Source organism: Haliaeetus albicilla, chromosome 4 (assembly GCF_947461875.1).
Source record: "Haliaeetus albicilla chromosome 4, bHalAlb1.1, whole genome shotgun sequence".
Lineage (NCBI taxonomy): Eukaryota > Metazoa > Chordata > Aves > Accipitriformes > Accipitridae > Haliaeetus > Haliaeetus albicilla.
The window spans coordinates 51,376,638-51,403,176 of NC_091486.1; the positions used below are offsets into that span (position 1 = coordinate 51,376,638).

At 45.5% G+C, this 26,539-nt stretch overlaps 2 protein-coding genes across 9 annotated transcripts in view; one reads left to right on the forward strand and one right to left on the reverse strand.

Moving 5' to 3' along the window:
* The window catches only part of ACAP3 (ArfGAP with coiled-coil, ankyrin repeat and PH domains 3), a 105,006-nt gene extending 96,665 nt beyond the window's left edge, over nt 1–8,341 (reverse strand). For all 5 annotated transcript variants that reach the window (XM_069782641.1, XM_069782646.1, XM_069782643.1 and 2 more), the window contains exon 1: nt 8,159–8,341. In XM_069782641.1, the coding sequence (XP_069638742.1) occupies nt 8,159–8,205 (47 nt within the window). In that variant the 5' untranslated portion in view covers nt 8,206–8,341. The remainder of the gene's footprint in view (nt 1–8,158) is intronic.
* PUSL1 (pseudouridine synthase like 1) overlaps nt 5,248–26,539 on the forward strand; it is a 33,868-nt gene continuing 12,576 nt past the window's right edge. The window contains exons 1-5 of one of the 4 annotated variants that reach the window (XM_069782662.1): nt 8,416–8,531; nt 8,839–9,557; nt 12,413–12,470; nt 19,753–19,940; nt 26,325–26,474. In XM_069782662.1, coding sequence (XP_069638763.1) covers nt 12,420–12,470; nt 19,753–19,940; nt 26,325–26,474 — 389 coding nt within the window. In that variant the 5' untranslated portion in view covers nt 8,416–8,531; nt 8,839–9,557; nt 12,413–12,419. Of the gene's footprint in view, nt 5,325–8,409; nt 8,532–8,838; nt 9,558–10,929; nt 11,164–12,412; nt 12,471–19,752; nt 19,941–26,324; nt 26,475–26,539 lie in introns of those variants that run through there. The other 3 variants (XM_069782659.1, XM_069782661.1, XM_069782658.1) reach the window with 3 other exon arrangements.

Here is a 26,539-nt window from a genome sequence, read left to right on the forward strand (position 1 = left end):
GAAATTTCATAGTGTTATGAAACCAGGTTTTAAAGGGACCGTCGCTTGGGATTCCAAAGCTCTTGTGCTTGATTTTCATTCCTCCCTCCCATCCCTGCTCTTCCACTGCCCCTTGAGAACAGAGGAGTTCAGGACACTTAGAGCCAAGACTTTATGGGATTAGCAGCTTCAGGTAGCTTTTAGGTAGTGGGGAAACTGGCTCACTCACCAGCCCCATGTATCTGAACAGGGGCTAGAGGTGCACATTCGACCTGACACTATGTGAGACAGTACGGATGCAGACTAGAGACAGCTGCATCCAGACCCAAAGTCACTCTTGTAGCTCTGATTACAGGTCTCAGCCTTCATGCTGTTCCTAACCTCAAATAATACAGCACGCACACACTTTCCATCCTGAATTCATCTGTTATCTTGTTGAGTCCTAATACCAAACTGAAAGTCTCCCACCTGCTTATATGCACTATGACTTGAATACAGTCTCTCAATTCACTATACCTGTGTTAGTAACCCCAGGATATGTGCCCTACAAATCAGAAAATACTGTTTAACTGGAGAAAGGGACTTGCAAGATCCCCCAGCATGTATTTAACTAACTCAGAAGTTGTAGCAGAGTTTACAATGCCCTGATCTGTGCATTAGCAGATGAGACAGTGCTTTATTCCTTATCCAGTGATTATAGGTCAAAGCTGAACTGCCCTACTGACAGTGCAAAACTTTGCAAAAGCACCCAGATTAATAGAGGCTATGTCACAGATAACTATGATAACGTGCAACAAGCTCCCATCTCAGGATGTCTGGCATAGGGGAGGGCCAGCCAGCGAAAGCTGCCAGACACGCAGTCCAAGCTTCTCCAGGCAAAGGATTCTCCACCATGCTGTTGCATCCCTTCTCCCTAACCAGACTGGAGAGCAACCCTGATGATGCTACTGAGACCAAAAAATACCCACCCTGACTCCAGGAGTCTGCACTGCCTTTCTGTCTCTGGGAGGCATAATGAAATGAAGGTAAATGGATGGGTTCTCTCACACGGTTTGGGAGAGGTCCCTGGTGTGTGCAGCAGCAGTACATTGCCCTCCTTCCTAGCCCTCCTCCCCTTGGAGCCCAGTGCTGGAATGCCATACTTTCCTACCTAAAGGGATCACCAGAAATGAATGATTAATAAATCAGTGCTGATGGCATGACATTACTGAAGGTGCTTTGTCATGACAAACATCAATTATTTCACAGGCTCTTGATGCAGGTACACAGTGTGACCCTTCCATCTCCCTAAGCTAAGGAAAATGAAACACAGGAGCTGTTGAAATTAATAAAAGGGATCTTCCTCAGTCGCACAATCACCAAGTGCCAAAGCAAGCAGTATCCCTCAGCCCTTGGACTCCCCATTCTCCACTCTAGCTAGCAGACAGCCTGGGTTTCCTTCAGATGAAGGCTCTACACCATTGTTTCCCATCACCACAAAACTGGTTTTGTGGCACCTTTCCAGCTTCCTGAGCTTCAGCAGCGTGAGCGACAACGGACTCTGGCTTATACCTAGAATGCAAAGCTCGCTGGCTTTGCAGTAACACACATTTCAACAGGATTCTGTCTAGAGTCCGCATGAATGAGGTTACGCCAAATAATGTTTCATTGAATTCTTACTCTACGTGCTCACTTGGCCATGCTGCAGTCCTTCGAGGACCAGGGTTGGAATCCAGAGACACTGCATGGTGCCAAGACAACCAGCAAAGCACAATTATCAAGACATGTGGCACTCTCTGAGGAGGAATGGATGACTCTCCCACAGATAATTTCAACAGCACAGATAAGCTAGCATCAGCATCTCTCAGCCACATTACCTCTGGGTCTAATTACCCTCTTCCACCACAGGGTTATTGCTCTTTTGGTTTTTTTCCTTTTAGCAAGCTTTGTCATCTAACTTCCAACCCCTTTACATTCTTTATTACAGCTAGAAAACTAGCAACTACCAAAACCCTGACCTTGGCTTTCTCGGTGGCTTTTGGCCATCCTAATAGGACAAGGCCCACAGTTCCTTGTGGTGTTGCCCTCTGGAAGGCTTTGAGAGAAAGCAGTCCAGACTCACATCCTTAGCACATGACAGCCAGAGTTTTATACTTCGCAAAACTTCTGCAAAATCATTCAGGTTGAACAGCTTTCTCCTTACACTTATCTCATGGCAACCAGAAGGAGAGCCATGGAGAAAGAAAAATGTCAGAAGGCTATCACTGACAAAAGAAATTATTTTCATCTCTGTGTAGCCACATACGTTCCAGCCAGCAGAAAGACAACAGAGAGGAACAGCTACTGAAAATGAAAGCAAGCAACTCCCAACTCAGAAACCGATCTGTTAGACAACCAGAAACACTTCAAAGTTTGCAGATGTTCTTACAGGGTACATACGATTACAAAGCAAGATGTATTACAGGAGTGTTATTCCGGTAACAAAGTCAATCATCAAATTATGAAATACCAAAATTTCGCTTGTCTGTGTGCTACACCATGAAACTTATGAGCTATAGCTCCCACGAGCAGCCTGAGAGATTGTATTTCAGAGTTTAATATCATCCATTGCAAACTCACAGCTTCTAAGTCTGGGCAGTTTTGTTTGGGGGAAAAAAATAATTCAAAAATCCTCTTCTAATTTGGAGAATTCGGATGGATCAGTGGGGTTTTACCTTCAGAACCTTGGCCCTTTGGGATATCCAGCTTACGCAGTTCACAATTCAAAGTTACTGAGGAAACTGCTTGCCAAAAATTTGGCCTAAAATACCATTTACGAAGCCAAGCCAGAGATCTCAAGTCAGTTGTCACCCAGTCAGTTCTCTCATACCAGGGTATTTTCCCTGACTACACATTGAATAAATACCTTCACATCTGCCCACAGTAATGCAGGCTGAAGGACTGCAGCTTTTTTCTAAGTACTTCAGGATTCACATGGTAGTTTTGATGACAGGGAACCTCAGATTAAGGGACTTCTGCTTCCATGTACTTCTCTGATACCACCTATGGAGGAAAAGAAAACCGTGCCATGCGAGGGTCCTGCTGTGATCTGCTGTGAACGTGACTCACCTGACACAAGAGCAGATGAAATGTAATGCAGCCTCGATCACAAAGGAGGCCCCTTTGGGTGAAGTTGTCACAACTACAGTCTAGGTATGGCACGTCAGGTACAAACTGCCACAAATACGCATGTCGGGGGAGAAGCCAACCTAATAGATTAGGGATGGACTCCACTATAAACCGTGCCCCAGTACAACCCCTGTAAAGGCCAGATGTGGTTCTGTATTACTGACTTGGAGTCACTTTAAAGGGATGCTTAAAAAGGGAGGCTGGAAGCCAGGAGAGGAAACAAAGCCTCATTGCCTTTGGAAAGCACCACACTGATGTATAGATATCTAGGGGCTGGATGGACAGGATGGACTGCTGTCACTGGGAGAGCATCTCCTGGCTGGTACTGTGAGAGGAAGTAACTATATGGTGACATCTTTGCTTTGACTTCTCCCTTTAGATACTTCAGACTCTTTGACTTTTCCCTTTAGATACTTCAGACTCTTTGACTTCAGAAGTGCAATGATAAAGAGATAAGAAATAGAATAAACAGATAAAGACAGGTATTATGATTGATAGAGATAGTATCGTGCTGCTTTTGTGATAATATCTTCTCTCTCGTGCAACTAAACCAGCAAGTGATGGCAATTGTACTCATTAGTCTCTGATTCAAAAAGAAGCTCTCTATGTAGGCGTATCTTCACGCAACCGCAATATCAGGGATCTTGCTTACATAAGAAGTCTTGTGTAACAAAAAACAATTTCAAATCAATGCATGTGCTCTTTTTGTTAAACTGATTTAATTAAATGGATGAAGATTCTTTCTTTGGCCATTCTGGGTGTAATTTAAATTTGCTTTTAAATAACTTAAGCTAGTAAGTTTGGCTTACCTCAAACTGCACATCAATGGTGTGCAATGTGAACTGACACAAATCACACAGAAGCCACTAAAGTTTTTTTCTGCAGAGGCCTTCACTAACACACATTCACAAGGCATGGATGCATTAAAACTGGTTATGCTAGCTTAAAACTTGTCTAATTCAATCTGTTATCAGACGTAGCAAGATCAGTTTGACTAAGGGTTTTAATTCTTCCCATTCTGTTTGAAACACCCTAGAAAGAGTTAGAAAATATTTTCTAAATGTACTTGTTTTTCCACTTTCTTCTGCTCTGGCAAATCACTTTTTTTTTTTCTTGCATCTTTCATGGACCTAGAATTACATGCATTTTTTCTCTGCCTAATGAAAGCCGCAATAACGTGCAGACAGTGCTGCACACCACTAGAACAAACATCTCTGCCTATGTCGCTGGGTCACTGCCTGATGACAGCGCTGCTCCAGGGAGTTGTGCGAGTTTCTGAACTACTGCATTACAGCCAGCCAAGAGGCTGCAAGGCATGGGGGAGGTGAAGACTGGCACCCTCGAATCTGAGCATATACATGGTCTTGTGTAGCCTATGCCTCAACTGCAGGTCTCCCTTTCCTGCTGAGCAGCCCAGAGGTCCCTCAGTGGCCTGGGGCTTGGATGTATATGGAGGGATGTTGTTAGCTGTCTGTTGCCTTAAGTCGTGGTAGCTGTAAGGGCTCCTCGTGAGAAGATTCCAGCATCTGAGTCATTGCGCTACGGTCAGAGCACAGCACCTCCTGGCTCACCCCACTGACATACGCAGCCCGCTCTGCAGTGGCTAACCCCGACCTCACAAGTCTGATTAATAAGGTTAGTTAATAGCAACAACACCTACAATAGCAATGTTAGTTAAAGAAATAACTGCTTCTTTCCCTCCCTTGTGGGAATTACCACAGAGGTAGTTGGGGTTTTCTGTGACCCACAGAGTGCTACAGCCAGGTCCAACCTCTGCAATTTGTTCTTATTCTTCCCTCGTCCTCCCGATTGTTCCTAGAGTGCATTTACACCCAGAATGAGCAACAAAGTCCCTACCCGTCCCAAGCGAGTCTTCACTGAGCGAGGAGGGAATAAAGGTAGGGGGTAAGCCTTGGGAGCTGGCAGTACACCCAAGGACTTCCATTTTGCAAGAATGAGCCAAATTTACTCATCTAGCACTGTTGCTCAACAGGTCTGCAAGGCTAAGGGCAGTAATGGGTTCTTCTTTGCATCACTCCAGACCACGGGCTTCCGTGACTGAGTGGAACAAGTCAGAAACGTGTTCCTAGATTTCCCAGACTACTGCTAGTTAAACAGAAGGCTCTGCATGTCAGGGAGATGAAAGCCACAGTATCTATTGGGGTTGCATTCAAATGTGCTAGAACTGGTCTTTCAAGGTAATTATACTTGTTTACTGGAATTGAATATACATGTCTCTACAAGATGCCTTACAGAAATAAGGCTTATCTACCAATCTAAAGATCTATACATATTTAAGTAATTTTTTTTTTAAATCGTTTTCTTTGTAGCAACTGGTCCCTATAAAGCAGGAAGCAATGACAGATTGAGTGTATATTGAGTATTGATTTGGAGTGTTTTGACATGTAATTGGATTTGATTGCTGAAGTAGACTAGTTTGGTAGCCTTATTATGGGATGCTTAATACAGCGTTTGTTTATGCCTGTGCAATATTTTTTTGAAGTTTTTTTTTTCCTCCCTGTGTAAAACAAACAGAAAACAATTTGATTATCTTGATGGCTCACTGTTGAGGAGAATAAGCCAATTGTAAAACATGGTACAACCCTTCGCTGGGAAGCGCAAAGGGGCTCTGTGCAGCAGTGGGTGCCAGCAAGAAAGGGAGGGTGATTCCTAGCTAAAGGACTGGTATGGGAAATCTGGATTAAATTTTTGCCTCTTCCACAGATGTTTCCTATGGCAAGTGACTTTACTTATTGTTGTCTCAGTCTCTGTTGAGAAAGTGGATTATATGCAACCTTCTCTCACCTCTTTTTTACCTATTTTTTGTATATAGTTTAGCTTGTATGGCATTTTACTTTTTTTATAGTGGTAAGATTTTAGGGACATGTTAGTAAGCATCTCTGCCACGCACTATGGAAGAAGTTCTGTCCCTCACAGACATCTAAGAATTCTCTTGTATTACAAAAAAATAATTGTAATGGAAAAACTAATTAAAGAGCTGGGAGGAAGAAAAGCATACAAGGAGGCTAAAATCTGTACCCTTTGAGAAAGTCTGAAGAATTCTATTTTGTTCTTTTTTATTTTTTTTTGCCATAAGCCAGCTAATGTCAGTATTTTCTCACTGTCTGAGGTGTTCGTAGTTTATATATTCCCCTGATACTTATATTTCAGCCCTCCTGAAATATACAGGCTTATTTCTCTAGTCTAATCTCTTGTTCTCCCTGTAACAGGCAGACTGTGTTCGGCCGTTTGGGAAATAGTTCATAATTCCATGCTTAAATAACTGGCTTTTGATAAAGGTCCAACATAGTGCTCTGAGAGCTGTTTTGTTTTTATGGATGGAGCAGACAGAGCAGAATGATGTTGCCTGCATACTAAGAAACTTGGCCTGAAGCCCACACACACCAAAGGCAAAATAAATAAATAAACATATCAATCAATCTTGACGTCACCAGGAAAAGGGTCACTGCCATGTGGAACGAGACATCTGGACAGTGAAGTCACTGCTCTGGAAGGATGCCACTGAACAGTTCACATGCTCTGCAGCACAATAGGATAAAATGACAGTCAAAAAAGAAAAAGAGGGGGCGGATAAATTCTAATTGGTGCTAAGTGAGCAGAGGTTTAAAGAAGGAGCTTCGTACCTTCTTGCAAACCTGCCCATGCATCTAACTTTCTCCTGATGAAAAACTCCCATGATTCCAATGCCAGCCAGGCACACAAATAAGACCAGCCTGTCATCTCTCATGACACTGTCCATTACATTTTCGGAACCAGCTCTGGAACAAGAGCGAGCAGGATCTTACCACGCAATTAAAATGAAAACGTGTGGAGGAGGACCCTTTCTACAGCCCTACATATTCCCATATGCAGGGATAAAGAAGATTGCACTTGCCCAGGTATTTGCGTTACCTGCAGCTGTACACAACCACATACACAAAATTACAATTGTTCAGAGTAGCCACAGCAACAGACCACTGCAGCCTTTCATATGAATCTAGCATTCCAAGAAATTATTTTTAAATGCACTTAAAGGGAAATGCAAACTGTTCTATTTAATAAACAAAAAGGTTTTGAGAAGGAGCAACCAGAAATGTCTGCAGGGAAGGAGAGACCCCGTGATAACTCTTTCCCCTGCACACACAGCCAACCAACTTGCTTCTGCAGGCTATTGTCTTTCTTTCCCTCTGTCCCCATCCGGCACAGTATTGAAAGCAGCAGGAGATTGTTAGCTATGGAAGCTCTGATCTTCCCTTTATAGCATCAGGACATCCTAGCCCATCCGGACACCTAGCCAGGATGCTCCTGGCACAACGGAGCACCTGTACCCAGAATGTGGAAGCTCCTCTCCAGCCCTGGGCATTTCTGAAACGGCCTGATTTAAATGCAGCACGGCCAAGCAGAGTCTTTGTTGTCATAGCCCAGATTCCTTCAAGACCGCTAAAAAAATCCACCCTCCGAGAGATGGGAATGTGACTGCATGGAAAATGCCTGTATTTCATAGCACTGGCTCTTCGGGTGGTTTAAAAACAGCACCGTCCAGCCGATCCCCGTAGGGTGATGCCAGCTGCCTCTGTCACGACTGGGATCCGGCTCTGTCTGCTGGATGCCACGATTAAGTGCATTTTTCATCTGCAAAGCGTCCGAACCGAGCGGTGCAACCAGGCGAGGAGGGCAGGATGCAGCAACCCACGGGGTTTGGGGCGGGAAGGGGTGGCAAAGCCTGCAGGCCGCCGGCAACCCCAGCAGCCGGCGGAGACCGCTGGGCCGGCAGCCCCAGCCCCGGGGGTCGCCTGGGCCGGCTTCCCCGCTTCCCGGGCGCGGGCAGCCGGTAAGGCCCTGCCCGTGTGTCGTGTCCCGTGTCCCGTGTCCGTGACCCGTCCCTCCCGGCGCCTTACCGCGGCCCCCCCCCCCCCGCTACACCCCCGCGGTGCCCCGTCGCCAGGGGCTGCGCGACCGGTGGAGGACGGTCGAGGCGGCGGGGGGGGGGGGGGGTGGAATCGGGGGTAGGACGGAACACCGCTCTGCTTACCGGAACCGGGGCGAGTCCTTGATGCACTCCTCGAACTCCACCGTCATCCTGCCGGTTCAGCCCGCGGCGCGTTTCAGCGGAGGAAGCGCATCGCCCGCCGGCAGCCGAGGACGCGCGGGAGAAGCGCCCGCCCCCCCGCGCCCGGCGCACACACGCCGCCGCCGCCGCCGCCGCGGTGCGAAGGGCCGGGCTGACCCCGGCCCAGCGTGGGGACCGCCCGCTGGTAGAAGCGGAGGGGCAGGGCCGTTGCGCCGCCCGCCCGCCCGCGGGTCTCCCTCTCGGGGTCCGTGACCTCGTAGGCTGGCCTCGCTGCTCCGGTGGGGTGGGAAGCGCGGTTTCCCTTCCCTTCTCCTCTCCTTTCTCCTGTTTGCAGGTGGGGGTGGGTTCTCGGAAGACAGGACGCGGTGGGATGCGTGGGTTTCTGGGCTGAGTTGGTTGTGACAGCGGCCACCGCCTCGTCCGCCAGCTCAGGCTAATTGTGTGGTTGAGCGATTAGCTGGAGGTGCAGCCGGTCGTTTGCACGTAGGATTGCCACCAGGTTGTGTGCACTGCAGGGAGGGGAGGGGGAAAAAAAAAAAAAAGCGTCCAGGATGCACACTGCGATTCTATACCAGCAGTGTCAAAAGGATTGGCATCAATCCTGTTACTACTTAAGCTAGTTTTTAATTTTCTGTACGCAGTGGATTTGCAGCTGCCATCAGCCATGCAGTAAATCTGCAGTAACTCCTCTGAAGCCAATGTAATCACCCAAGGAAGGAAGACATCTGGGCTTGTGGGTCCAGCTGAACAGATCACGTTTTCTGCGGGACATAGCAATGTAATGTGGCATGGATAAATGAGGCCAATTACAACGGGCTTAGTTCTGATCCTCCACTCATCGACCACCGCACAGAAGAACAGTATAAACCGCATCATTCACTGCAAGTCTTATACGAATTTAGGCCTGAGAGAAGGGCCTGAAGTGTAAATCTCCACGTTTTAAGAAAATGCATCCTGCGTAACATGGACCTAAACCAAAACCAAGAGTCAGATGAACACGAGGGCCAGGGACGTCTGAATCCACGACAAAATGTCATGATGAGGCCTTACCTCAGCCATGAACAGAACCATGATGAAATAAGATGTTCAATGCCATTTCTGTACACAAACTACAGCTGCGATTCACTTCCAGCCCAGCCCAGGCTCCCATTTCCATCTGAGTTCCCAGACCTGCTCGATTTATCAGCCACAGTCAAGAGTATCTTTGTGTGAGCAAAAGTCTGACTTACTTTTAACAGTGAGCAGATGCTGGAGGGTTCTGAGGAAGGCAGGAAAAGGAATTAGCTCCGCGGATCGCCTTGGTCCAGGAGAAGGGGCAAGGTGACCTCTTGTGGCCTCTCTTCTATGTGGCTTCATAAAGGTCAAATCAATACGATTTTTATTTTCTTTGGTTCTTCCAGCATAGATGAAGGTGTGTGGATGTTTGCCTGCGTGTGTATGCACAGGCTCAGGGATTAGAAATTAACCATTCTCTTTAAAGCTGAGATTCATCAGTTTCATTATAATAGAGTCTGGATGCCATTGTGTGAGTTGAAAGCTGGTTGGATTTTTCCATTCAAAACAGATTTCCGATTTGTATGAGAGGGCCAGGGATTTTTCTGTTGCTCTCCCTGTTTTGCTAATGAGTTGGGCGATTGTTTATACTGTTTTTAGGCTATCTATTGTACATACAGATATCGCAGTTCAGTATGTTAAAAGATGAATGAAGATTTTAAAATACAGAACACAGTCTTGAAGAACATCTGCAGCTTTTATTACCAGTATCTTAGCCTATTTTTGTCCCTGTAGCTGTTATTTACCCTCAGCAAGTGGCAGCCTGCACGCCTCTTCTCATAGGCAGGCTGAAATAGATGAACGCGGGCTCGCCTGAAATTCTTGTGCTGATTTTTGCAGGGACATTGACATGGCTATTGGCAGGAGCAGTTTCACGCAGGGTAAGGTTCGTTGCAGGTTGGGAACGTCGGAGCCTTTGAGTCAACAATCCCGAACTCACAAGTAACCCTAATGCAGGGAAGGAGAGCGTGGAGGGCCACTCACCGCCCTAAGTGCCTCGCCCTGTATACTTAAGGCCCCATTTTTTTTTGTGGGAGCTACATCCCTGCTCTGGCGCTTTTAGTTTTTTGACATGCCTGTCTGACTCAGGGGGCAACTGAAGCCCCCAGAACTGTGCTAGGAGTAGCCCAAGGGACCCATTCCCATTAGAAATTAACAAAAAAAACCCCAAAGTGCAGCTCGGGTGGTTTCTAATGGCAAACGGTAAGGCAAACAAAGCCAAAAGACGGCTGCCTGCTGTAAAACTTAAGAGCTGGAGAGCAGCCGAGAAGGTAAAGGACAGGATTCGAGAGGGGTCTCTTCCCTCACGATCGCTGCCTGGGTCACCTCCACTCCGTCACTCGGTTTCCCTCCAGGCTAAAGAAAAACCCGAGGTCCGGGTGAGGTGCCCCGGGGTCAGGAGAACGGAGGCGGCTGGGCCCCGCCACAGCTCTCCCCGGCCAAAAAGGAGCGACCCGCCAGGGCCCTGAGGCCCTAGGGGCGAGCGGAGCCAGGCCCCGCCACTACGCCCCGCCACGATCTCCACAACCAGCCCGGCTCCCGCCGCCGCCGTCCCCTCAGCGAGGCCCGGCCCTCAGCAGGGCCCACCCAGCGCGGCGGCGGCGGCGGAAGCGGGCGGTGCTGGGCGGGAAGCCGGCTGAGGGAAGGCGGAGGCGGGGGGGGGGGGGAAGAAGCGCGGCCCGGTCCTGACCTACGCCGTGTGGAGGGGCGGGAAGGCCGCGGGGTCTGTCCCGGGGTTTGCCCCGGGGTCTGTGCCGGGGTCCCGCCGCCAACAGAGCGCTGGGGAGCTCAGGGGGTGCCCGGCGAGGCGGAGCGGTAGCCGGATCTAGAGCCTCCGCCGTAGAGGCAGCAAAGATGGTTTCTCTCCCAACCCGATACCTAGTGTTCTTTCAGTACTTTGGCACTAGATATAGGTAGGTGCCTCCGCTGCCTCGTCAGCCCCGTGCGGTGGAAATAAACCAGCGCCTGTGGCGGGCCTGGTGGGGGGGTGTTTAGCGACGGGCGGTGAGGGAAGAGCTCCAGGGAGATGGCTGGGGAAAGGACGGGCGAGTGCAGTGGGTTCGCTGAGGGATAAACCCTTCTCTGAGGGATAAACCCCTCGCTGAGTAGGTGAGAGCGGACAGGGAGCTGGATTCTGCTGCCTGCTGTTGGTGTGGCAGTGTTAGGAAGGGGATGGTTTTGGGCAGGAAAGGCATAAAATAGGCAAAGAGAAAACTATCAAAGGACAGAGAAGGCGGCAAAGTTGTGATCTCAGGCTGGGGAGGGGGGAAAGCTGCTGTATTTCCTGCAGTGGTGGTTTGTTGGGTGCCCGGTGGTGTGGCCGGTTCTCCGTGGTTCAGATACCTGCGCTGCAGGTGAAGTGGGCTGTGGGCTGTGAGTCCTGTGGGAGGACAGCTGAGGTTGGGTTTCCCTAGGCCTTAAACATCCCACGTGTGTAGCTGTGCTTGTTTACATTAAAAAAAAAAAAAAGCGCGTGGGAGAACTTGTGCGGCTCCAACTCATGGAATTGTGCCTATCTTCATGAGGATTTTACAGAATAATACCATCATGTGCCAAAACCCACAGTTCTTTTGCAGTGCATGGTCTGTGTCACTGTGGGTACTGACCTAAATTACTTGGAGTAGTTACAGGCAGGTTGGGTTTAGCCTCGGGCCATATCTCTCTGCACTTCAGCAGCTTTTGTGAATCGCTGTGACTTCTGTAGTAGAGAAGGAAGCTCATGACAAACCATCTTCATGGTCTTTTAGTCCCTTTATGAGATCCACAGGGCCTGCAAGAAAGGGACCTGCAACTGGCAACCAACTCCTGGCCCTGAAATAGTTTTATATGCAAACTCTTTTCTAGTGTAATTTGTCTGCCTTCCTGTCAGCCTCCATCTGAAGGGCTAGTCCAGAGAGCAGTGTTTGAAGGATGATTTTGAGACAAGGGGAGGTCAATTTTTATGTCCAGCCTCCTTTCTTGCAAATAACCGCTGCATCTGTTTTCCTGTCCGTTCATCAAAGTGTTTGGTCCCTGCAAGTTCTGTAAAAAGATCCAGGTTCCTCAATAGCAAACAGTTTGATGACTGTCCCCCATTAACTTCTGGATGTGTTGGTGGACTCTGTATCAAGTTTCTGGGTCTTTATACATATCAATAACTATTGTATTTGTTTTGCTCTGCAGTGGGGTTATGGAGACTTCAAATGATCAGTCAGTGCTTGGAGTCCAGAATTATTTGGAGGTAGGTCCTTGCTAATCATATTGTCATTAAAATGAAACTTCTGGAGTCACGTTGTTGAGCTACAGGTATTCTCAAGGATAAATATTCTTTTTAGATTGACGCTCAATTGAAGATGCTTGCATACTGTTAAACACTATAATATTCAAAACAATCAAAGTGCTTTAGAAATGACATCATTATACAGGCAGGAGAAATAGGTCAGGGTGAAGTCAGAGACATAAGATCCTGAAAAAGATGTGAACCCTTCAAATTGAGGCATCCAAGTCCAAAACTATGATTCTGAGAGCCTCTGCTCAGGTGCTGGCCCACCTGAAGGTACTTAAGCAGCATGTGAGCCTCATTAGCACTTGTGGCTCTGCCTCTACTTATTCTTTGAACTGCTGCAGTTCTGAGCAAGCTTAACTGTGCTGCTTCTAGTTCATGTCTAAGGCCTTTATAGATTTAGAAACTAAATGCTGCATACTTCTGAGAGAGGATGTCTCTGATAGACTTGTTCAGAACAAAGCCCAGCAGGATAACCATTGTTCCAAAGAAAAAATGCTTCGTTTCCATTCTTCTGGAGTTCTTTTAGTATTCTGGGGAAAAAAGGTACGATCCTGTCATCGCTGTTGTTCCTGCGCTGCTCCCAGGGACTTTCCAGAATGTAAGAATGGCTTTGGGGACCCAAGGGTGGTTTGGGCTTGGAGTGAGTGTGCAAAAGACTCACTGTTACACCAGTGAGTAGAAGGTGGGTCACTTGCATAGGGTAAATGCTCAGCACGCCTGGATGTTTGTGTAACCCAACTGCAATTTAACTACAAGCTGCTGTTGAGCTGCATTTATTTGAGCAGTGCTGGTGAATCCCATGTTCCTGTGCAGGGCAGGAATCAAAAGGAAGCTGCGTTATTTTTTCTCTCATCTTAGAAGCGTCATGTAGTTAGAAATGAAACTTGTGCCTGTTTAGAAGATGAGAGATTGTTGAAGAGGTTGAAACTGATTGCTTTAGTTCAGATCCTGCCTATGTATTAATAGCCAACCTTTTTGTTACTCTGTTCTCATTTGCGGTCAGACTGTCTAACCTGAGATCACAAACTGTAGCAGTTTGAAGGTGGTGCGCCCACTGTGCTTGTTTGTGATAGTCTGTGCTCTGCCTGCATTAGCTACAATCCCGGTGGTGTGAAGGAACAGAGTTGTTGAAGAGCTGGTCCGGGAGCAGGCTTGCTGTCCCACCCGTCTGCTCTGTGTCCATGGCCAAGACATTTCCACACTGTGCCTTGGTTTACTAAGTGAGGGTGATAGTTCTTGCATGCTCTTGCTAAGCAGTCTGCAGAAGGAAAGTGTGATGAATTATGGTTTGAGTAAGAGCTCTTAGGGTGCATTTGTATGGCTTCTTGCCTGAGACCATTGTGGAGAAAGTGCATAAATATTGTGCAGATCTTGAAAGAAGAGCCCCAAAGGACTTTCTATCTCATTTATCTAATCTTCTGAACCATCCAGTGTCTCAGCCCTAGGCGCCGGACTTTGGGTGAGCCCAGCAGTTGTTTTGCATTATCCAAGTAACTTTGTTTTAACAGGCGAGTGGGTAGGATGGGTGATTAAAGGAGAAAAGAAGAAATAAAAAAGAAAAAGATAAACTTATTTGGTGTTGTCTTTTCACAATATCAGCACTTTGCAGGCCAGTTCTGGGATATGTGCTTTGCTTTCATGTGGTGGTATTGATGCTGGGCACTGCTGAGCAGGGCTGTGTCTATTAGAACCACATGGGAAGTCTTAAAGCAACTTTAATAGAAAACTTCTGGGGCCTGTAGGAATTTATCTTCCTTCCTCCAGTTCTGTGCAGCCTTGCACTTCACAACTGTCCAAAGCCAGGAAGGCAACTGAAGGGAAGGGCAAAATTAAATCTGTAATGAGATCCTTATTGTATTTTAAATATGTTCAGACATTTGTTTGCAGTTACAAGCAAGTAAACCTGTGAGGTGTAGACCTTGTGTTTCAACAACTGTGTCATTAAAAGTGTAATGGGCTGGTTTGTGTGTGTGTGTACTGCAGCCCTCTCTATGATAAGGTAAAATTGCTAGACTGGGGCTGAGTAGAAGGCCTGTCTATAACCCTTTGTCACTGTAAAGCACTGTATGTATCATACAGGACATGGAAGCTTTTGTAGTCCTCAGTACTGCTATGTGGTTGTCTGGAGGAAATGGAGACTTGTTTTAGTTTGGGGACAGATGTAGGTATTTTTGAAGGAGCTTTTAATATATCTTTGAGGGGGATGAGCTTTGCAGACAACACTCTTTCTTGGAGACAACGTATTTGTTGTGAAGCCCTTGGAAGCCCAGCTTTCTAGTGATGGGTCCAAAACAAAATTCCAGACCTTGCTTCCCCAGATGGGAAAGTTTGAGTCGCGTGACTTGGCTCCCTCCAGTTCCTTGTGGAGTCTTACAAGATGCAGGACTTCATGATCTAGTCTCAATTCTTACCAATGTCCCTGCTATAAAGGATGATCTCCCTTGTAGCACCTTTTGCTAAAGTGAGTAGCTGTTGCTTGTATTAACAGGTATTGTATGCAAGGCCTGCTAGGATCTACAGAACTGAGTTCCCTTTCATGTTTGGTTTGAACCATCTCCTGAGTGTGCTGTTTCCCATTGTGCTGGTGAATGCTGTCCAAAACTAATCTTCCCCACACGAAGCTCTGTTTTGGCCAGCAGCCTTGTGCTAAGGCCAGATATTATTCCTCATGAAAGGAAAAGGGGGAGTAGGAGAGGAGAGAGAGAACATACACAAACTCCTTACTATGCAAGGCAGCTTTGGTACAACCTCCTGCCCTCCACCCCCCACCCCTGCCAGAAAAAAAGGGAGAAAGAAAGGAAAATGGACAGAGAGAGCTATCATCTTCAACCCCTGTTTGGATAATAATTTCAGTGGCATAGGAGGTTGCTTTGGAAACCCTTTCTTCTAGCAGAAGCTACTTTCTCAGCTTTTTCTTCTTGGCTTTCACTACAATTTTATCTGTTCCACTAAAAATGAGTTAGATTTTTAATTAGTTTCAGTTGACATAGCGCCCATTGAGTCAGCAAGGCTGTGATGACTTGCAACCAGAAGCTTGCATGTTATTATTTATTTGAACACAGCAACTTAGAAACTGTGTAGCGTCCCTGGCAATGCAGTGCAATCCCTTGTGTCTGTGCAACTAATGCCATTGTGCATGATGAAACCAGTAAGCAATCCAGCTGCTGTGAAAGAGAAATAGACACTTGTTTTTCCAAAACATTCCTAATGCATAGTTTCTCTTGGACACGCCCATCCACAATTGATTGCACAGGTTCCTTTCGTGGTTTCCAGACACTCTGTAGAGATAGATGGGTATCTTGAGGATTTTTTTATTTAGACTTCAGGGAGAGAAGTGGATGAATTTTTGCTTCCCCGCCATAGGTGGCATACATTAATGGGCCTGTTCTTCATCTTGCCTCTCCAGCATTTGTACAGAGTGAGAAGAGAACTGAGCTGTGAGTAATAATAGCAATCTGGAATGTGGATTCGTATCATTCTGGCACACAACAGTGGAAAATTCAATATGATTCAAAACATGGAATTGCTTAGTGAATGAAACCTGTTATCAGAACGGACCTACTAAACGCAAGTAATACTTTCCCCTGCATCACTGGTATGCAGAGTGTTAGAGGTATAAACTGAGACCCTGGGACGCTTGTTGCTGCTCCAGGAATATGGTTGTCTGGAAAGACTGTGACTCAGGAAGTAAAGGTTAAATGAAAATGGATGACACCTGGCTCAATGAAAGGTCTCCAGCAGGTGTCAAGCCAAGATTTCAGTGTTCGTAACACCTGCTAAAAAGAAGGGTATTTGCATGCTCTGTGGCTTAAAGAAGGGAGCAGAGACCTGTTAACTCAGAGCACATGGGAGGACAACCCAGCTCCTTTATTCCTGTATCTTCTATATTGCTTTTTAGCTGGGTGCCCATGGGTAAAGTGCTTAACTTCTGCCCATGTCAGTTTCCCCCCATAGGAATCCATAGATGATACCCAACAGGCTAGGGATCTGGATTAATAGCAGTAAAGGCTTTTGAGTTTTTCAGATGAAAGGCCTGCTTGTTCTAGGGGCTTGTTTTTTCTGAAAGGGCAGGAAAAACTGGTTGCTATCCAAGCAATTACTAAATGTAAATAATAGGTCTTTTTTGAAATTCAGTGTGGGTGATATTAACAGATTAAAGTATACAGGAACCAGAGGAGGAAACCCATCGGGTGCCTATAGGCTCAAAGGACATCTGGATGGTACAGATATGAGACATTTGTATAGGTGAAGGGGTCATTTCTGAATTGCCTGCAAAGAAGTTCAGCAGTTCAGAAATTCTCTTTTTAAGGAGATTAATTAGGATGGGATATAAATGAAATACTAAAACTGAAACTGGAGGCAGCAGTTGATAGTATATTATCAGCTGCATGCCTGTTAGGCTGGAGGAAGAATCCACAAACAAAGCTTTCACAAACTGAGATTCATTGTTGATGGTGGTCACATTCCAGCTTGGTGTCCAGCACATATATCCTTCAGTCATCTCTCCAGAGAGGTGTGCCTGTGAGAAAATTGTGCTGGAGAATGGCAGCTGTGAAAATACCATTTGCTGAACCTGTCATTCAGTCCTGCACCTTTGTGGATTCATTGGCTGACCTGAGCAGGGGCAACAACCAGATTTGCCTTAGAGTCAGCAATCCTCTGTTCGTCTCCAGTCTGCTCTCCAGTAGGGCTCAACTCCTGTTGGCAGAGGACAAGAGATCCAAACAGTGTTCTTATTATCCAGCTTTGTTAGATGCAGTGATTGAAATGAGATGCAGCGTGGGATCCAAAGGAGTGCTGCATCCAAACTTCTGCAAGCCCATAACAAGAAAGGAGGATATTTTCCATGTTCTCTCCTGCTCTCTCTCCCCAGTCAACTATGTTCCCACTGGCTGGTTTTTGCCTGATGAGAAAGGAGAGGGAGAAGAGGGTGGAGGAAGGGAGGAGCCTGCAAAACCCAAACATATCTTTGCAGAAACTTTGCTCTTAAGATGCAGCTTCTGCTTTAAGACAAATTGCTGAGGCACAAGCCAAGGTCTACTGCAGAAAACTATTTAATTTCTGTCTGGTTCTCTCTGCTTAAGGGTGATAAATAAAGATTTTCATTGTTAATTGTAACCACATGTGAACTCCAAATAGAAGGATTAGGAAGGGGAAAAGGCTAGGGTCATTTTTGTTCTGTTTCCCAGGCCTTCCCCTGCAGCTTGGTTATGTTTTTTTCCTTGCCTCCCTGTGCATTTTACCGTTATGCTTCTGAGAGCCTAGAATCCTGTCTGCTTAGATAGTAGGAGTCTGGAAAGCGTTTGTGAGTCAGCAGTTCAAGCTTTATTGACTCTTGGTACCAAATTAATATCTAATGAAGACCTCTGCTGGGTTCACTGCTCAGGAGTGGAGATGGGAAAGAGAAGGAAATTTCTAGTCATTCATCTGGTTTTCTGCTTTTTTGTTGTTCAGTCTTTCAGATATGCTTCACTCATTCCCTGTGACAAATTAAATTGGATTTTCTGTCTAAGGGCCTGTCCTCACAAAGAAAAAAGTTGTATTTTGCAGTGCTCCAGCAACCTACTTTAAAACCTTACTGTAGGTAAGACCTAGTATGCTCTTAACATTGCATTAGAAACATTGGTATTCCAGTAACTTCCTGACCTACCAGTGTTTGTCCCTTACCAAAACCCACCCTGGCTTTGGTAAACTTAGGCCAGTCTAGACAGACCCTTAAGTATATAGCATCTAATTAACCTTGTTAGCATCTCTTTTGCTCTCTCTCGTGTGCGCACCTCGATTAAAAGACACCATATTAATGACTCATTTAGCAGGGTTTTATTTACTTTCCCAGCAGGAACCTGTAGTAATTCACCCAGTTGTTTTCCAGCCCTTTGTCAGTGGGCAGAATGGAAAGGCAGAAACGGGGAGGGGATAAAAGCCAGCTGTGTGGGGAGGAACAGTTGGGAAAGGGAAACAACAATCCTAGCCACAGGTCGATTCTGCAACAAATCTGTGCCAAAATCCGTATGCAGAACCTAGAGGATGTCAATTGCTGTCCTTCCCCTTGCATTAAGAATAGTAAGTTTCAGCTTGTTGCAATACAGTTTACTAACTAATTTTTAAAGTGCATCTCAGCTGCAGTGTAATTTTAGGGCCTTTTGGCTCCAATAAGCTTGAACTCTGACTGAGAAACTTGAACTCTGTGATGGTGTAAATGTTGTTTGTCGTTTTCTGCTTTAGTCTTGCTATGGCAGAGGTCTTAGTGTGAATGAGGTATCGCCTGAATATTAAGGCAACTCTAGCTCCTGAAAAAAACAGTACTCTTCAGGATTAGCCAAGTCCTGCACTAATGCAACTGTGGAAGCAATGAATATAAGGAAATCCCATCTTGTGACTGCTGGTGGTGTGTGTTTGTCCTATGGTTATTTGCACCTGCTGGGTTAGCTCAGTGTCAGCTCCTCAACTACTGGTATGTTTTATGAAAGCTGTGTCTTGATTCTTAGATCTATTTATATTTCTCAGTGGGACTAATAAATGCATTACATCAATGCTATGCTACTACTCATCTGGTCCCCTGGCTTCTCCTCAGCTCCCAACACTTAATGGAAGCATGTTGCCCTCAGTAGCTGTGCTCCCGTTGTGGATGGAAAAGAACTTCTGCCTGCAGCAATAAGCCGCAGTTATTTTACACCATTCTGACCTGCACTGGAAGCAAAGGATGCAGCCTGAGCTCCTTCAGGCATCTTGGCTGATGTCATTCAAGACATCCCTGCGTGCTGTTTCCATCCCTTTAAGGCTTGGGTTCTGCAGCTCTTTAAGAGCAGCTAAAGCAATCTGAGTCCAGTTCTTAGCAGTAAATTGCACGGGTGGTGTCTGGGTTTAAATGGGTAATTCTCTGTCCTCTTTCCCACTCTCTCAATGATATAAAGCAAAGGATAGGGAGATTGATTTTTTTTTTTTTTTTTTTTTTTTTTTTTTTTGCTTTACTTTTTACACGTAAGGAAGCTCGCATGGCATTTTGGATATTCTGTTTGAGGTGATTTCAGGACAAAAGGTGAAAAGCCACTGGTGCTAGGAGAAGTCCCCCAAACAGGCTCCTCTCCATCCCTTTCTTTGCAGCCCGCAGTAAAACTCCCAATTACTTCTCTGTGTGAGCAATAAGGAGACGTGGTTAGCAAGGAGGAGGATGTTTTTTCCTAGCTAGCTCGAAGCGAGTCAGCTATTCATGAATCCATCTTGTGTTGGCTTTCAGAAGGCAGCGCAGAACCTAAAACCCGTTGTTCCCATCAAGTTCTGCATCTCCAGCCGAACAGATACTGGCGTCCATGCGCTCTGCAACTCAGCTCACCTTGACATCCAGAGGGCACCGGGGAAGCCAGCTTTGAGTGAGAAACAGCTCATCTATTCTCTTAATTACCACCTGAAGCCTGAGCCAATCCGGTGAGTTGGTGGCAATTCAAAATTTTTATTTTGCCCTTGTAGAAAGGAAGAAATGCAGCAATGATCTCCCATCTTAACCCACGAGATATATTTTTCCCGTTATATGTGTTGGCAAACCACTCCCTTGCATGTGTGTATTTCTGCTGCTGCCAGACCCTTGGCACGTTAAAGATCAGTCTTGTTCCACCATTGTTGTTCTTAGGAGATCACCTATGCTGGTACATCTAAAACAAGAGGAGTTGTGAGGCTGGGGTCATCACATAAGTATCGAATCCACTGGGATGACTCTAGTTTCACACATGAGCCAGAACATTAGTATGTTAACTTTCAGCGCTGCTTTATTCCCCAAACGCCCTAATTTTCTTTGTTTATTGAATTAGCACTTAGCAAAAACTTGGCTGCAGTATTGCCTCTCACCTATCTCTATGCAAAAAGGTGAAGAAAAAGCAAACAAAATTGCTGTTAGTGTTAGCATAGTCTACTCCTCCCTTCCCATGTGATCAGCCTTCTAGACCAAGGCTACTGTTTGATGCAGTTTAGAGAAATTACATCAAAAGCTCCAGTTTAATATTTTTGTAGCAAGACTTGATACTTTACTCGATGGGATAGATAAAGTCCTTTTCATACTATACGCAACTGTTAATGAGTAGGGAGAGTTGCATATGAATGTAGTGAGGTACTCAGTACAACAGTCTACAGAGAGCAGAACGGGCATTTCCTCTTCCTATTTTCTTCTTTCTTCTTGTTAGAGTTATTACTTCTTGCAGAATTTCCGAGTGAGCTTATTTTGCATGAGACCTAGGTCTAAATGCCTACCCTCAAAGGCAGAAAAAAATGGTCGTAAAACCAACAGTTTCTGTCAGGAATTTGCATCAATTGCATAAGTAATTACTACACCCTGTGAATTTTTCAAAAAGTGGATTGAATTTCATGTTCTTTGCTTTTCTTTCCAAGCTGTTGTGCAGTTTCTCTGTCAGCTGTCAAACAGTTTCTGTGTTCTTCCCCAGACACAGGTGCGTTTTTATGGATAAAGTGTAAATTGAATGAAACATTGGGGTTTTTAGACCAAAAGCCAAATCTGTGCTATGTCATAGAATCAACATGCCATTTGCCAGCAGCTGCTTTGCTGCGCTCTATTCTTTCTTGTGTTACTTTGTCTTATTTGCATAACCTAAAAACTCTTCAAGGCACAGGCTGTCTATACAGCATTTGGCACAATAGGTCTTGAATGCCTGTGCGGTACCCTACTGAAGAGTGTGTCAAAGCACTTCAGTGTGTTGTGCAAGAAGATGGGTAATTTATAGGAGGTATTTAGGTGAGCAAAAGAACTTTGATGCAAGATGCCAATTGGTAATTACTCAGAGGCCAAGGTTGCTCTGTTTCATGTTACTGCAGTCTTTCTGATGTCTGGTGGCATGAACATAAAGGAAGATTATGAAGGCAAATTCCCCATGCCAGAGCAAGGGCCCAGGACAAAAAGGCACATCCCTTCCCACCCCAACGAAGGGATTGTTGTAAGAATAGCAACATTACTATGAAGTACACTTCCCCTTCCTGCTTCACCCAGTCTGCTTTATTTTCTAATCTCTTTGTAAAACAGGGCCTGACCCAAATGCTGACATAGCAAGGCCTGGGCTTTGAGGACTGACATCATACTTGCATCTGTTCTTGGATTTGCAAGGGAGGATTCTAGTTCTTCAGGGCTTGGGGAACAGTGAATCCAGCTCTAAATGTGCAGGTGCTCAAATAGTTTGGGGTCCGAGGGAAGGAGAGATGAATGATGGTGTTAATTTTCTCCAGGAGGTCTTTCATGCATGGTCCACATGCTGTATAAAGTGAAGAGTGAGTTAGTACAAGTCAGTTGAAGGTGTGGCATGCTCTGCAGAAGGTGCTAATCTGCAATTCAATCAGCTGTTTTGACTTTTTCAAAGCACATTGCAAACACTCAAACCTTAAGCAAAGGAAGGAACCCGAGGAAAGCAATCCCAAGTGGCAGAGTCTTCTTTAGCTTTGAGTACGCTGGTGGGCGTTCAGTACCTCTGGAAACTATGCCCCCAGGATCAGATTCTCCCAAGGTGTCTGCCACTCTTTTAGAAGCAAGCAAGCAGTTTGCCTGCCTCTGGTTGGCAGTAGAGATAGGCAGCTAATCCACAGATGTGAGCCACCAGAGGGTGAAGGGGAAGATGAAGTAAAATCCTTGGAATCAGAGCTCGGGAAGGAGGGCAGGAAGGCACTTATTACTAGAGGCACATAGTTCCTGTTAGTGGCTGTTTATTATATTGTTTTAACTGACCTTTTTCCCTGGATGTTTACAGTACCTTTGAGAGCCCTCAGACAGTTTTGGGAACAGCATAAGGCCACACCGCTTTTCCCCGTTGATCCTAACAGTCTTCTGACTGTCCACGTTAGCTTAGCTGTTGCTGTCCCTCCATGAGACTCTCTTGCAATGTCTTGGAGTGGGTGAGCTCAGTCTAAGGGCACTGTGAAATGACTGTTACGCTGCCTGGGCTTTATATAGAGTGTGGTGGCCATTAGAAATGCATGACTGTCAGTCCCCAGAAATCTGTAAGGGAAATTTCTCTCCCCCCTCACCTCTTATTTGCAAAAATGTGTTTTAGCAGTTTGCAGAGTTGGTTGAGTCTTTCTCTGAAAGCAAAGGTTTCAAAGTGGGTACCTGAAAGAAAAGCAAATACTGACTTCACTACTTTACTACACAGCCCACGGACAGCCATCCAGTAACAAGTCAGATCATGCATCCCAAACCTGAGATTAAATATTAGCATGATAATACAGGATTGACAGTTTTGCATTTACAAATCCAATTCCTCCATTGGCCTCTTAAAGTAGCAGCTAGATTCCTCTGCGGTGAGAGGCCAGAACACAAAGCAAATCTCTCTCTCAAGCTAGCTAAGTTGCGTGGTTAACATCTGTGAGTTACTGTCCCTTGGTAGCTTTCACGTTCTTTGACATATGTGTAAAGAGTCTAATGCAGCTGCTGTGGGGTGGGGCTGGAGATGATTTCTTTTCAGACTGCTGTGTCAATTTAAAAAAAAAAAAACTGAAATAGAATTTGACTTATGCAGGGTTTTGGTTGTTGGTTTTGCTCAGACTGAAAACTAGGTCAGAATCTGTACACCCTGGAAATCAAATCCTTTCTGGATGTTCTAGCAGTAACAGGGAACATGAAGTAGGTCATAGTTTTAATTTCCTTCCTTAAAAGACTAAAGCAGTTGTTTGGGAGTCAAAACTAGCTGATTTTACAGCCAGAGGGTACCACTGCAATAATCAGTCTGTTCTATGCATCACCAGCCACTGAATCTTAATCTCTCTCCCCTGAGTTCAGGCTTATAACTTGTGAGTTGTGTTATCTAGCTTTAATGGAGTAAGTTGTCCTAGAGAGCTAAAACTACTGTTGTGACCCAGCCACTTTCAATACTAGTAGTCATACAGATAGATAGTTAAAGCTAGCTTTGTGATACCTTGACTAATCAGTCCAAGAGGAAACAGGATTGCTGCTGAAGAAAGTTTTAGGTTAGAGAGTGTCTCCAAAAGGAGGCAGCAGTGGGATCTCGCAGACAGGAAAAGTTTTTTGTCTCGCACTAAGATGTGACAGGTATGTATTGGGAGGTGATACCTTCTGATAGAATGCAATACAGTCCTGGTCAGTTAGAGAATTTAAGTTTATCAGGAAGCAGTCAGCTCTACTTCTCCTTCCTCCCTTGGGCTGAACCTTTTAAAAATGGTTCAGCTGCTTTCCATTAAGGAGCTTGGTGATGGGCATGAGTGTAAGTGTATTCAGCAACCATCCCTTCCCTCTGTAAATACTACTTTGCCAAGAAGAATTCTCTCCTAATGCTAAAGAGAAAACTCAGCACTTTCATGTGGTTGCAAGCAGGGGGTGATGGAGAGAGGGATCTTTGTGAGAACACATTATTGTTGATAGAGCTTGGAAGGGAAACAAGATTCCAAGCTGGCTGACTGTATTATCAGCAATAATAACCTTCTTTGTAGCATGATGGGTCTCTTCTATCAACTGATATGTCTTTTAGATTTGCAAAGCATATTTGAAAGGATCTTGTCCACAAAGATCAGAGTGTATTTCATAGATGGGGTAACTTTAGGAGGACTTTGCTGTCCCTTAAGTAGGGATGGTAATACAGTAGACTCACACCGATGTCTGGTTTCAGTTTTGTAAGCGCACAATAAAAACTGTCTGAGTGACAACAAGACAGATCTGGGATTGCTCCCACCTCCTGCAAGGTGGCATTTAGTTCCTGTTGTCAGTGGAGAGAGAAGGATGTACTTCTGGAGGACATCTTTGTATCTGATACATTGCCATTTCTAGTTAGATGTCTTCAGGCTTTTTTTCCTTCAACCTCCTCTGAAATTCAGGCTCTGTTGAAAAGGTTAAGAATATCATAAGCTTTTATTTACCAGTAGTCTTTCAAAAAATGGGTTCTTAACAAGGCCTGAAATGTAGCTGCTGGAATAAATGCTGGGAAGACATGCCTAGCTGGAAAGAGTGTATGGTAGCAATTGCATCTGCTAGGAGAGGCAGGAGAGGATGCCTGCATTGAAGAATCATGTGAGCATAAATAGGCTTTTCTGAAAGAATCACTCTATCAGAGGGAGTAAAAGGATGGTTATTTAATAAAAATCACATAAGCGTTAATGAGAGAAGCTCAAGATAGATGAAATGCTTGTGGAGGCATGTAGACAGAGGAAAATAAATGTAATAATTATGTTACTGTGTTTAGAAGAGGCTGGAGGTCCTAGGTTTAAACTCTGTTGCAGGCCTGGAGGATGTACTTTGCATTTCTACTGAGAGTTTATAGCAGTGGAGCAATCTCCTGGGCTTGTTATTGCAAATCTTTGTGGAGGCCTGTGGCTCAGCTTTAATTTCTTCTTCTGTGGTCTGAGCCTTTGCAGTCAAGGGATGTGAGCTAGAGGCACTTGAGCTGGCAAAAATCCCTGGAGCACCAGCCTTTTTAAAGTAAATAAATAGGTTTGTCTATTATTTGGTCTCAAATGGTATTGTATTTTTTGGTTGCCCTGGGTCCCTTCTCCTCACTGTGCCAAACTCCAAAGACAGAATGGGAAACAGCAGGAGAAAAACTACCTTCTAAGGAGAGTTATCCTCTAAAGTAACACCTGTAGAGAGATTATGCCTGTGTAATAGTGACTCCTTGCTGCATGCTCCCTGCAGTGGTGAGTAGCCAGTACTCTGGGATAAGGGAAAATCAAATCCAGTAAAAACTGCTGCTGACATTTTCAAATCAATGGTAATGCTTTGGGGGAGGTGTAGAAACGCAGGGAAGCTCTGTTTTCTCCCTTGCAGAGAGAAGGGTGTTTTCCTCTCTGACAGCCTTCATACCCTCCCTTCTGGCTACCAAGCTGTCTGTGTTTGATGGTAATGGTGGCATTGGCTTAGAGAAACAAGGCAATTTCTCCCTGTTGCTTATAGAAGAAAACGGGGGAGTTTGGCTGCCTAAAAAGCTGCTTCTTGAGTTAACTGCCCGGAGTCAGTGGAAGACAAGTAGACATGAACATTCCCAAAAGCCATTTTCTGCAGATGTGAAATGTGAGGGTTCCCAGGAGGTGTCCTGCATGCAGCATTCTGCTGTTTGCAGATGTTTTCAATCTAGGCGATGGTGGGATGCACCTTTATTTTCATTGCTGCGTCCTATTTGTCTTGGACGTTGTGGGGGCAGGTGGGAGGGAAGTGACCTAGTTTCAACTATCTCCATCTGCTACAATGAGCTGCCTGTGACAGTGAGCACACAGGTATCTGTTGTTGGGGGAGTTCTTCCAACTCGCATTTGGGACCATGGTTCTGCAAAAGCAAAAGGGTACGGCGTTCGTAAGGTGTGCTCCTCAGCTGGAAGTGGAGGGAGTCAGCTTGCGTTGGGAAATTGCTGCCTCTTACCTTAAGCACGGCTAGGAACACAGGTGCCCTCAGCCAGATATGCAATACAATTTGGGCTGGGTGAGGTGTTTGGTTTCATTGGGCAGCCAAGAACACACATGATCGGTTGCCATTTCTCAACTGAAGGACTTAGCCTCTTGTGATGGTGTGAGCATCCCCAAAACATGTCGATAGATAACCCAAACTCAGTTTCAGTGTGTATTTGATGACAGGGGTGATGCCAAGGCTCTTCTGCCTTCTTCTAGTTGACAGATGCCTGTGGCAGCCTACAGGTGCAAATCCTTGATCACTGGTTAGCCATTGGCTGTCCAGAGAGAATGATATTTAATTAATTGTAAGTGCAGTTTCTCAAAGAATCTATTGCATGTTTCAGTTCACATCTCTGTGGTGACCAGGCAAAAGTTTAATTAGTGCATGACATCTTTCTCCATTTCACTCATTCTCTTCTGTCCTAACAGCATTTTGAATGCCTATCGAGTGACCAATAGCTTCCACGCACGCTTCTCTGCACTGTCGAGAACCTACATTTATCGTCTGTTGATGGGCTGCACTCATTACTCTGAAATACCAGTGTTCGAAAGGGATCTCTGCTGGGCTCCTGCGGGAGGGTAAGTGTGTTCCATTAAAGCTCCCTAGGGACCTACCTCATCGATACTCTGGAAAGGGTTGCCTT